At 36.9% G+C, this 12,954-nt stretch overlaps 1 protein-coding gene across 8 annotated transcripts in view; it reads left to right on the forward strand.

Annotated features, from left to right (window-relative positions):
- LOC121872882 (WD repeat-containing protein 7-like) overlaps nt 1-10,997 on the forward strand; it is a 54,671-nt gene extending 43,674 nt beyond the window's left edge. For all 8 annotated transcript variants that reach the window (XM_042375966.1, XM_042375975.1, XM_042375999.1 and 5 more), the window contains 2 exons: nt 158-262; nt 681-10,997. In XM_042375966.1, the coding sequence (XP_042231900.1) occupies nt 158-262; nt 681-863 (288 nt within the window). In that variant the 3' untranslated portion in view covers nt 864-10,997. The remainder of the gene's footprint in view (nt 1-157; nt 263-680) is intronic.
- The last annotated feature ends 1,957 nt before the right edge of the window (nt 10,998-12,954 follow it).

The raw sequence follows: 12,954 nt of genomic DNA on the forward strand, positions 1-12,954 counted from the left end.
CCAGCCTAGACTACACACTTCCTAGCTGGCTCCCTGGTGGCTGGTTCTCCTTCTCTCCATTGGGGATGCAGTGATTGGTGTTGAGTCACAGTTTAGAGCAGTGATATAATTCAGTGAAGTTTTCTCTTGTGAAGTGTACATGATTTCTCTCTTGCAGATGATTCCTGCACACGCCACAGCTGTGACGGCCTTGTCCTTCTCTCCTGATGGCAAATACTTGGCATCTTGTTCTATGGGGGAAAACAAACTCTCTTTTTGGCAGGTAAGTCTTGGGGTTGTGGCTCAGCAAGATGTAGCAATTAATCATTATATGCCAATCTATTTCTATTTATTAATCAATCTTTGCCATTTTCCAGTGTAAGATTTTGTGTGTGTGGGAAGGAACATCATAACAGAACACACTTGATAAAGCAGCTAGAGTGAATAATTAACAGCAAGTGAGGGAGAGTCAGTTGTGTTGCTCTTGGTTCTAAACTCCCAGATCCAGTGTAGAAAAAAACATGATTCCTTGTTCTCACCCTTAAGATCAATACACACTGCTCAGTATAACTTGAGGATAAAAGAATGTATCAGAGAGGAAGACGTTTAACATTGATCTTACAGTCAAGTTGGGTGATACCTAAATTGAGAGAATTGTAAGCCTATGTAACCCAAGATTTTTTATTCCTTCTTTACTGCAGACGTCATCGGGGATGTTTGGGTTGGGGGCGTCACAGACCAAATGCACGAAGACATACTCGACGGTACCAGTTCCCGATATTGTACGTATGAACCCCCACCGCCTTCCAAAGTTGGTGTGGATCTCCAACAAGACCGTTGTCCACATGATGGCAGATGGAACGGAGCACAGATTTAACGCATAGTGTTAGTTAAACTGCAGTTAAATAACATAGGAAACATTTAATATTATCTTGTTACTAGTGATGTGATAAATAATGGAATTCCTCGTTGTTCTTTAGACATCACAAGAGGGCAAACGACGTGAAGGTGCATTTACGGACGTGGCCGAAGGTACTAGCGCTTGTATCATATCGTATCAATCTTTTAGTGTGAGTCTCCTTGGTTAATCATTCCTAATGCATCTTAACACATCTGAGTGATAAAGTAGGAATTCATTCAAATCTGTGACACTGTTACGTGGTTCCTCGGTTTCGTTAAAAAGAAAAGGGGGTCAAATTCTGCTGCTTTTTTTTTTTTTTGCGAGGCTCCTAATAATTTCCACGTGTGACGCAGCAGTACAGTGGTTGAGAAGTTACAGGAGCCCATATAACATGCCTTACATACCTGCCTGTTGTGTTTATAGAGCTGTCTGTCTATGGCCTTGTTTTGTTGACCGATTTACTTTTATTCCGTGTCTGCCTGGTCTGGGTGTGAGCCTTGAGAGTCTTAGACGAGGGTAAATGGCAAAGTGGGACTATAATCACCTGTTACGTCTTTTGTTAAGGATAAATATATTGGACGTTAGATACACAATTCACCGTTAGATGCCCTCTATCCCTCACTCTCTCAGGGTGATAATTGAGGAGGTCTTCAGCATGCACACTTGGTAGGAGAATGTCATAGTGGCTGTGTTCAACAATATTTTGTCTGTAAGTTTTTTTCCCAGGTGTGTGTTGCTGCTGGATGAGGCATTTAGTTGTTGCCTCCTCCCCTTGAAACTTCACTCCAGACTCAGAGTAAAGAAACCAGGAGTTCTTTATGTGTTCCAATTTTTTTTCTTCATTTATTTGATGCATCTTACCAATTAGTACTTCATATTGTGCAAGATATAAGTACAGTAATGTATCGCTTTTGCTTCACATATAGTTAACATCCTATAAGAACCAGAGTCGAGTAAAGACGAGGCTAAACGTACATAAGAAAACCTCTCATTTGACTTCATGGTTAAAGTTGGGTGATATCCTCAGCCAAGTCAACAGGGAGGATGAATGAGGCACAACTTACGTCACATCTGCCAGCAAGCAGCCTGTACTTCACTTCCTACCTCTGCCCTCAGTCTCATCTTAACATTTTGTCTGTTGTGAATTGCAACAGATGTTCCTGTAATGTTGTAGACCTGAAGGAGACCAAAGACATTCTAACATGTCTAAAAAGTTCTTGTAGTATACTTGTGGCATGAGATTCACTTGACAGGTTCGGCCTTGAATGAACGTGAGGTTTGTTCTTATTGTCTCAGACCAGATGGAAAGATAATTTGTAACAATGTGTCTTGCTCTGAGGTGTATTATTTATATGCGTATTTATTTTGTAAGACTCGTATAAGTTAACTGTGTAACTGGAAAGTGTTGGTGATGCATAGTGTGATTTTTACTGCTTGGAAAAGTGTCTTGAATCACTTTTCTATCAGAGCCTTAGTACACCACAGGCTCTTTACCCACTAATATTTCACAGAGGAATTTAAAAAAAGAGAGATAGAGGAAATCCATGCCAAAAATACACTATGAAAGGGAGTGCTAAATAGGAATTGAATATATATTTTATTTTTAATAGATATATTACAACTCTCAGAAGATTATATTTAGAATTTATTGAATAACTTTGATGTGTGGTTAGTCATTATTTAACTATATTCTGATAATTTAGCGGTAAAGGCTGGAAATACTTAAAAGGTTCTCATATTTTTCATTCTTGGTTGATTCCTTGGTGACAGAATATGAATAGAGGTTAAAGGACTTGTGTCTGGGGTCGCCTCTGAGCTGAATGAAAAATAGCGTCTCCATAGTGAAGGGTTCAAGAGGTACGTTAAAAGAGGTAATATGAGCGACTCTTTAATTGTATCACTAACTAGATACACTGTAGGAGAAGTAGAAATAGAAGAGATGGAATGTGGTGTAGGCAGTGAGATGAGAGGAGGAGGAGGCTATCACTGAGGAGAGGAAATCGTTTAGTATGAGAACAAATTTACATTCAGCTAAAGATACACAGTGACAGAAGATTGGCTTGGGTTTCATATAGTTATAGTAATAGGTAATGACAGTGTAAAGGGACCCTACACGAAAGACTTTTATGCAGCGGAGAATAGAGTCGGCCATGTACAGTACGTCATCATCCACGTTGGCAGTAGCATGTAGCAGGTGCCTTTGGGCTTTTTTCCCATGTTTTGAAATGTAGGAACAGAGTTGCCTTAACCTTCTGTTGGTCATTACAGTTGTGAACCAAATGCCATTCTCCCAATACTGTCTCTTTTTTGTATAAAATCCCTACTGAATGTATAAAAGAGGCATGTATTGTTAAAGGTTCCCAGTGTATTCATATGTAAAAAAAAGGTCTTAGTTTCTTTTTTTAAGTTGGGTATGTGAAGAAATATTGGTTGTAAATGATGAGATATAAGACTGGATTATCGAAGGCTTATGAAACGTATGGTGCCGTACAAAGAATAACACGCGAATGTTACAATTCCCGAATAACAATCCACCACAGTTTTTGTAGGAATTAGTCGATTTACTTTGTGGGAATGGCATAGATAAGTGTCATCAGAGTCAGTTTTATATGTCTGTATCTCTTAAGTCAAAATAAGAGTGGCCGACGTGTAATATGTTTAGGACGGCGAGGAATGACGTCCTAGTTTCTGAATTGAAATTATTGGTTAAATTTAGTTATCGACAACCACAATGAGTAAGTACGAAGAGATAAATTCCTAATCTGTGGGAGCAGGTGCTTAATTGGTTGTTACATATGGTTGATCAATAGCCTGAGTGTGTCCTCCAGAGCTTATGTTATCTCTAGTCCAAATGATAAGAACACTGGAAAATTCCTCATTAACTCGAGGAACAGAAATGATTCCATGATTCTGGTGCTACATTTTCCATATATATGTAATGTGTTTGACTGGCCATCCTTACACTATTACTGGGACCCAGACTGTGACACAACCAAACCCTTGATAGCTCTTACATAGCCTGTATACCTGTATACATTAACTCCTCAATATATGTGGCAATTTATAGTAGAATTATAGTGAAAAAATTTCTTGTATAGTAAATTTGCACAAATCTAACCTCTTATGGGAAATAGAGTAGTGCAATCCGAGATAACCAAGACATCTTATCACCCTACAAAATCTCACTTCAAAGTTTTAAAGGCCTTAATTGATTAGTGAACTCCGTAACTTGCCGTGGATCATAGAATTGTACCAAATTTAGAGTTGGAGTTACGGATGTTGTGTGTGTGTGTGTGGGGGGGGGGGGATTGAAGCCACTGCCTGCCTCAGTAGTTAAGGTGAACACGGAACACACACACACACTATGGAGGCTGAGGGACACTGTTCATACATCCCTCTGGTCTGTTTATGAACACCTTTCAGAAATTAGACCTTGATTTTCATTAAACTTCTCTTTAAATAAGCTATAGCTGGTATTTATATAATTTATAATACTGTACCACATTTCATGACATACAGGCATAGTATAAATAATATATATACCGTACAATTCATATATTAAACTTTACTGAACCGGAGAATATGCAATATAGGTGATAAAATTTTACATTTGTGAATAAAATATGTTTTCTTGGCTGTCTTGGTCATTGCTGTATACACAAGCACTTTATATACATACTGTAAACAAGTCTCTGTTGATTTACACACGATGACCTCACAATACCCGGTCTGCTATAGGATGCAACACTCCTCAGTACTGATTGACTGCTTATAGGAGCTCATCATATGCACTGTAAAATATAATATAGGGAAAACTACATATATTGCACTGTAGAACTCTGAGGATCACACACAAAACTAAATAATTACTGTAGATCATCTCACTCTTATACAGTACAGCTATAATTAGTATGTAGTACAGAAACAGTAACAATAAATTCATTTTATCGAGGCAGCACCATCCCGTTAAATATAAATCCCACTAAGTAGAAAGTCATAGTGTGTATAGCGAAACAGGTAGATGGAGATAATGTTACCATATTTTAGTGAAGTAAGTGGGAGTAGAGAGAATATATAAAGGTGAAATAAGAGACTAGTGAGGGAGGCGTCCATTGAGAAATGTGCCAAGACTATGTAGTCTCTGAGGTTTTGCATATGCCACCCTAACCTGTAGCACAAGAAGGGCAATGTAATAGACAGATAATACTAGTTGAGCATTATTATTACCATCTGTCTGGCTAATGTATATGCATAGGTCTAATCACTTAACCATTTCTTTATGGGATATGATGGTTATTGGCAACTGGGTCCCACATAATGTAAGTGTTTGATGGAAGTACAGTCAGTCAGTCATTGTGAAAGCTTCAGATTTAAAATTACAACTTTTTCTTATTTACTTATGAAGATGAACAATGTTGGAAGTACAGGTACAGTATATTCGATGTTTGGAGTCAGTGGTAGAGGTTGGGTAAGGCCAGCTGGTACTGTAGTGTACTGTACCATGAACTGTATGAATCATTTTACTGTATGAACAGTGTGAGCATCTTAGTTTTGTCTCCTAGTCTTGCTGCTGCCATGAGTAAAATGTTGTAATTTGACCAGTACTATCTGTAAATATATTGTAATGATGGGCTAAATATTTGTGAGGTGAATTGTTGGACATTCCATGTGATTCTGTCATCTGCTTTCTCTTTCTGTCTTCATCTGTCCGTCTGTTTTTGTGTACATGTATTTATCTGTCTACTTGTATCTATATCTACTAGACATGTTATTCGTGAGATTATCACTCAGAATATAAGAGTTAGGAAACATTATGTTCTGCCTATATGTTAAGATAACTTAGTATCATGAACTAGATGCTTATACTGTTGTGTAGGCGACCATAGATACACTATTTTTATTTTACTAAGCATGATCGTGATATACATCAACTGTCTTACATCTGTGTAATTAGTCTGTATGAGATTGTTAAAGGTTGACTTGTAAGATAATGTTATTATTGTTTAGAATATCAAATAATTCTGTTGAATGTTAAAGGATGTAGCTTCTTGAACATACAGTAGTCGTCGTGCTTCGTGCGGCACAAAGAAACGTCAGTTGGGGAATACTAAGCTAACTCGCTTGCATCAACTTGTGTTGCTTTAGTGGGAACAACATCCTGGCCTGGTAATGGTGAGCTCTGGAAGACAGAGGTAGAGTCAGTGTACAGTACTGCGTTTAACACTTGTTATGAAGATTCTGCCTTCCTGTTTCACTGTTTATAACCATCAGTAACCCTGAGAACATAACTTGAATGATTCTAGATTTTTTCTTTATTTGATACCACAATACAACTGAACATTGTACAATCTTTGGATTGCTTCTTTTCTTATTGGATGACAAACTTAATTTAACCGTAATGCTTTTTATCGACTACTTTAGATTTTTTTATGTTGTATTGTGGCCTCAGGAATGTATTACACTGGGCAAAATTAAAATCAAATTAAATTAGAATATATTAGTGTGAACACACAGGACTTTGTTTGGTCAACTGTCAGATAGTTGTTAATATTAATATGTCCATTTGGGGATTACATGTTCAAGGTATTTATATAGTACAGCATATATTAAAATAACAAGAAAAAACTCACTGGAGAGCAACATATGGGGTAAAGTAGGGAAGAGAGTGAGAGTGCAGGTAAAGGAAGTGTTTGGGAAGAGTGGATTAGGGTCTGGTCAGGTGGTCTGTGGTCATTATGAACATCTTGAGACAATGGGAAATGAAAGATTGGTTTAATATTTGTATAATGTAGTGGTGGATGGTCGGAGGCAGCAACAGTGTATGGTGTTAGTGATTTTTGAAGGAAGGATGATGCTGGCTTGTGTGAAGCAGTATGTAAATCAAATTTACGGCCTTGTTATGGAAAAGGGTGTACTATATTAGAACACGTCTTTTACAACACTAAGAATGGGTAAAATGACAGTGATCGAAGTAAATGTGTAGTGTGTATACAGTACATCCATTCACTCTTGTATCTGGCTACCTAACATTAAACAGCTTGGCTGGAGAGTCACCATAACATGAACAAGTGTGTGAGAAGGAACCACAGAATGGAATAAACATTTTGTCTGCCATTGTGGATTTGTTCTCATTAAAAATCTTGAAGATTAAAAAAATAAAGCATTCATTGAACACCTACTACTTCATCCTGGGTTGAATACAGTACAGGAAATAACATAAATAAATCAGTGGATAATCAGTGATAATCAATAGGGCGGATGTTTTCTAGTCTTTTTTTATTTTATTTTTTTTAAGGTGCCTGTCATCCACTGTGAGTACTCTTGTGTTGTAGGAGGCATAACATCACACAGAGTGGCAATATTTTTTGTGTCATCAACTAACAGGATATCTGTATACAGTAATCTGTTCTGCTTGCACAAGATTTTAAATTTGGTCACAAATTGAGTAAATGCAACTGGTAATTAAAAACCTCTATGCAAGTGGATTACTCTTGTTTGTAAAGTGGAACTGTGTACAGAGATCTCTTGAGAATTTTGTGTAAGACAGACACCCTGTTAAGACTTAAACAACACAATGAATATATGTGTAGTGGGGAGATTATTGTCTTCCAAACTCTTCATCAGCATCATGGTACATTGTCAAAAAAAATTTCTCCAGACACTCGGAATCAGATCACTGAAACAATGAAATATAATGGCATATAAGGAATTACCCATAAGCTTAACTTTCTTCTATACTATATCAAGAATGTGCTTACCGGTATTTTATTTACCATTTTGATTAACTACACTGTGTTGTTATACTCTGTTTTAGCTTGGTTCTGCAGTAGCTAACCTAAGATAATAAGCCTGGGTTTGCTCAATTCTGATAGCCTAAGCCCCCCACCCCAAACATATCCATACAGCTTGCAGCATACATGAAGGAACTTGTTATCAGTATTCATAATATGTAAGTATTTATGATTAATTATGTAATGTTATTCTGCAAGGTAGTCTAGACAGATTATCCACAGGTGTCTGAGCTAGTACAGTACTGTGTTTTGACCTCTGACCAAACACTCCACTGTACCACACCTCACCCACTCCGACCTGCACTAGTATCTCTTCAACACATTCCCCTCTCACTTTCTCTCCTTCCATCCTACTAACTCTTACTAGTACTAACACCCTTTTAACATGTTTTCCTTTAACTCTCATCATCACTATCACCCCTCATGCATCAATTCTCTCCTTCCATCCATTGTATCTACTCACCATAGCTAACAACTATCATATGCATAAATCTTAAAATCCACATCTTTGCTTTACTATCAGGTACATTACAGTTGCAGGAAAATGTCATCTGTACCTCATTCACATTGTGTAGTTCTGCAAGTAATTTTGTTTTGTTTTTCCCATTTTTTATGTACTTTATTATTCTGTATATGGCTTCCCACCATCAGCCACTGTGCTGCATTTTTTCATGTTTTCTCATTCCTCTACCTTATACTCATTCCAAACTTCCAGTCTTTTTCTCAGAATTCTATCATAACCTTCTTTGGACTTGTTATTCTAATGTTATAAACCACTGCTTGTTTCACATGCACAACTACAATTGACTGAAATATTTATTCCTTTCAGAAATCTTTGCCACAAATACAAGCTCACATGACACTTGCACAAGCACACACACCCACAGAGTAGAAAAACACAAGTTTTCAAAGCCTTGGGATTGAAAAGGTGGCAAAGCTTGACAACTTTGCTAATCAATGGTTAAGTTGAAACAAGGGTTTTTAAAAGATATTCTACCAAATATTACTGCTTGTTTTTATTTTGTATGTACGTATTGGTATTGTACTTATTAATCACGGAGGAAGAGTAGTAGCCATTATGCAGTGTGTGTGTGGTTATGTTTGTAAATCCATTTTACAAATCTACTCTGGGCTTGGTAAATTAAATGTATATTGGGTATTGATCATATTGAACACTTGATATACAGTATATTTGGTTTTAATCACACTCTTTTCTTCATTTATTTGGTAAAAATATACTTAAGTTTGAGATTTTTGTTAGTACCTCAGTGACTGGGTGGCTGACAACTGCCCCATACCAGTCAGAACTTAGTGCCAGGCAGACTGGATATACACTTTCTCTTGTATTTACCCCTCACAGTCATAATTTTGTTTAATGGTTGATTCCCCTGAGGTAATGTATTAGATAATGCCACAGTAGATCTCTAAATTTAGTTTTTTATCTTGCATTTGTACAGTACAGTATCACCTTTATAAAAGATTCACATGCCTGATCTTTCAAACGTGTGTGTAGTGGTTGTAAAAATGTGTCGTTGATTTTACCATAAGTTAGGGCTTAAAACTGAGTCCTGAAAAAAAAACCAGTTGGTATTAGATTCTTCTGTTATTTTATTTTATTTGGTTGAAATTTTTGAACTTCATTACATTTTTATGGAGTTTTAGAACAAAGAGTAGACAGTAAGTGAAGCCAACGTGAACTAAGACAAAATATAGAACCATCGGCAAATGGGTTTGTGGTATTCTACTCTGTGTGTGTATGCTTATATATATACAGTGTAAATATATACCTGTATACTGTATATATATATACCCATATACTGTATATGTATATAAACTTATTCATAGTTATATGTTACAGCCTTATCAGTCCACTGCTGGATAAGGTTTACCCCAGAGGTGGAAGTGTGGTAGTACAGGTAACTCAGTAAAGTGGCTCGGTGGATTAGTCCAAGCTGCCAAGATACCAATTTACATACACTGAATTAAGTAAGTTATAGTTAACAGATTATTATCATATTTATGTGAAAAACAATAGACAAATATATTAATAAAAAAGAAAATATTTAAAAAACTTGAAAGAATGTACAGTATAATATTGTACTGCAAGGGGGGAAAATTTTTCAAAGTCTGTAACCTGCTTTATACATTATCCTGAGGCTTCCTGTACATTTATGTATGTGTCAACATGTTGTACTTGATGCAGAGTATGTTGTGCCACCTTCTGGTACATATTTTATAGAATATTTGGTGTTTATAGGTTGTATTTACCATTCCAAACTGATATGGTGAGGGTAGCATTCCAGTCCGCCTTTTGTCATAACACCTTGTTAATGTAATATAAGAGTTTGGGGATATATTCTACCACAATCAAGACTCTGATGTGATAACTGGTAATAATCGAATATTAATTAGTAGAATGTTAAAATTTAAATTACTACATAAAAATCTTATGATCTCAAAAGCAAAATACAAATCAGAAGTATACAGTATTTGTTAAATTACCGGATACTAGATGTAAATTGGTGTTAATTTTGTGACCTAAAGTGGTGAAGGGATTATGAGGTAATAATTTAATGTTTCTTACTTCATCCGTTAAAAGTTGATAAAAATACCTGGCACTGTATATGTGAAGAGCCTGTGATCCAGTTGAGCTTTTTGTGCACAATACAAAACAGAGGATTATTTCTGTGATGCTCCTCCTAAGACGTGAATCATTATCACTTACTAATCTTGTCCTCCTTGCAACAATGCCATAATGAAAACTGCTAGGGAACTTGTGGTTGATCCTAGGTGGTTTTCACGCACGGTATTCACTCTGTCGTCCAGGGCTTGGATTTCACCAGCTAGTTGCTACCCAGTAAACAATGCCATCTTGAACAACAGCTTTTATGACTTAAACTGGTAGAAATGAAACAAGAGAAATATGGGAGAGAGATATCCTCATTTTGATAAACATTGTGTGGTGTAAAACATGTATTAACTAGGAAACAATACAGTACTCTAGGGTGGAATCACTTCTGTTAGTTAACCATGTTTAATTGTTGGTACAACTTTCATGTAATATACTTCTGTACAAATGGATGTAAAATATTTATGTATCTTAGTGATTAATATTGGAAATAATATGTATGAGTCTTTCATGAAGGATACAATGAATATATTGGTGTAGAGCTGTCCAGTCTCTGCTTGTGTTTGTCCTGTGTGTTTTATGAAAGAGAGAGAGTGTGAGAGAGGCTTTTTGCTGCTGTTGGCAACCATGGAGTGTGTGCCACCAGTCTGTACATAGTATGAAGGATGTCCAATAAAGAGAATGAAGGTAAATATTATATATACTATGTTTAACCTTCGAGAAATTTAAGGAAAATCTCTCCATTTTAGGTATCCAAACTAATTTCTGTGGATTGCATCATGCGCATTTCCAGAAAATTCTGATAAAATATCTGTTCTGGTGCATTTAAACAAAATTCTTAGAGATTGCATTATGTTTGCAACCTGGAAATGTGTGCATGGGTAGGCTCAGAGTACAGGGGTACTTGTGAGTTACGAGTGGCCACTACTGTCATGTGACTGCAAGGGATGCCTATGATTGGCTGATGTATCTCACAGCCTATCTCCTCAAACTCTTGCATCATGACACTTTTAGTTCATTGTCTGTTGCCATTGCACTAGACATGCTTCTTTGCTCGCTCACTGCTGTTTTGGCAGTACACTACACTACTGTAATCAGCCACAAATATCATTAAAGTAGTGTTAAGAGGTAAAAAGTGACTACAGTTATGTAAACTGGCCTGTAAATAGAAGAGTAGACTGTGTATGCCAACTGTAAGCTAGTGTGTAGAAGGTGTATGTACAGTATACTGTACAGTGTGTGTACAATCCCTTCTTCATGGAGGGAAAGAAGAGGGACAGTTAGCAACACCTGCTACAGTAGATGGTACAGGACTAAGGCAGGCCTTCCTGAATCATCATATCACCATTTGGTCTGCCTACATTGCAAGCTTAAAACGACAGTACCTGCTGGTGAGTACAGTATATAGTGTATACAGTACAGTAGTATATTTTGTTAATTCATAATACAGTACAATATATCGTATGTGTGTGGTGCTGTTTGCTTAAATAAATATAGCTCTGTGTTTGGCCGGCTTCAGTTTAGTTGCTCCGTGCGAGGTGCGTAGTTTAGACTGTAAACTTTCACCAGTATCCGGAAAAAATTCCAGAGACGTGATTTTTTCCGGGGATGAGAAAATTTGTCTCCATACCCAGAACCATTGTGCACCAGCTATTCTGGTTAATAAGGAGATTACTGTATTTACTCTAGGAACTTAAACTACATTTACACTGTACAGTCGTAATCACATTAACTCCTTGTTTACGGGCTCCCCTCGGAGCTGAATAAAATTTTCTGGCGGCGTTATCCAAATAAAATATTAAAAGTGGCATCCCCGTAGTGAAGGGGTTAAGGTAATTTTTGTACTGTATACAGTCACATAGAGCAGGTCACATATGACAATAATACACCACTGTAAATTAGCCCCATCAGACCATCAGACCAAGGGCTTGCCCTCAGCTCAATTAAACCAGACATTGGGTAGAAAAAATTCCTAAGTGTTTTCATTATACCGAAGTGATTAGGGGAGAGAAAAATGAAGTGTATTACCGTTACCGTAAACTGTAGAATTTAAATTACTGTACAGTATAATGTTCTTGTATACTGTACATTGTACTCCATAGAACCCTATAAAACCCCATAGAACCTATAGAACCTCACCTAACCTAACCCCATAGAACATCATAGAACCCCATAGAACATCATAGAAACCCACAGAACATCATAGAAACCCACAGAACCTCAAAGAATCCCATAGAACCTCATAGAAACCCCATAGAACCTCATAGAAACCCCATAAAATCTTATAGAACCCCATAAAACCTTATAGAACCGCTGAGGGCACCGCCCCTGGGAGGGCCTTTGAGGGAGGTTTATTCCTGACATGAATGCAAGAGATCACATTGGTCTTAAGTCTTACAATCACTGAAAATGTTAAGTGTGGCAGGTAGAGTGAAGCAACAAAGTCTGAATCACACTTATAAGATATTCAAGGGACTGTGGCCAAACTATTTAACACCAAATTTTGTAGGGATTAGAGATATGAACTGGTAACATAATATTGTGGTACTTACTGTACTGTACCTGGTGTTTGCAGTCAAGCAAAAAACACTTTCTTCTTCACAGCTATAAAAGACTGAAACAAGTTACCAACCTATATCAAAACCAGTAATTGT

Source organism: Homarus americanus, unplaced genomic scaffold (assembly GCF_018991925.1).
Source record: "Homarus americanus isolate GMGI-L3 unplaced genomic scaffold, GMGI_Hamer_2.0 scaffold55640, whole genome shotgun sequence".
NCBI classification, from domain to species: domain Eukaryota; kingdom Metazoa; phylum Arthropoda; class Malacostraca; order Decapoda; family Nephropidae; genus Homarus; species Homarus americanus.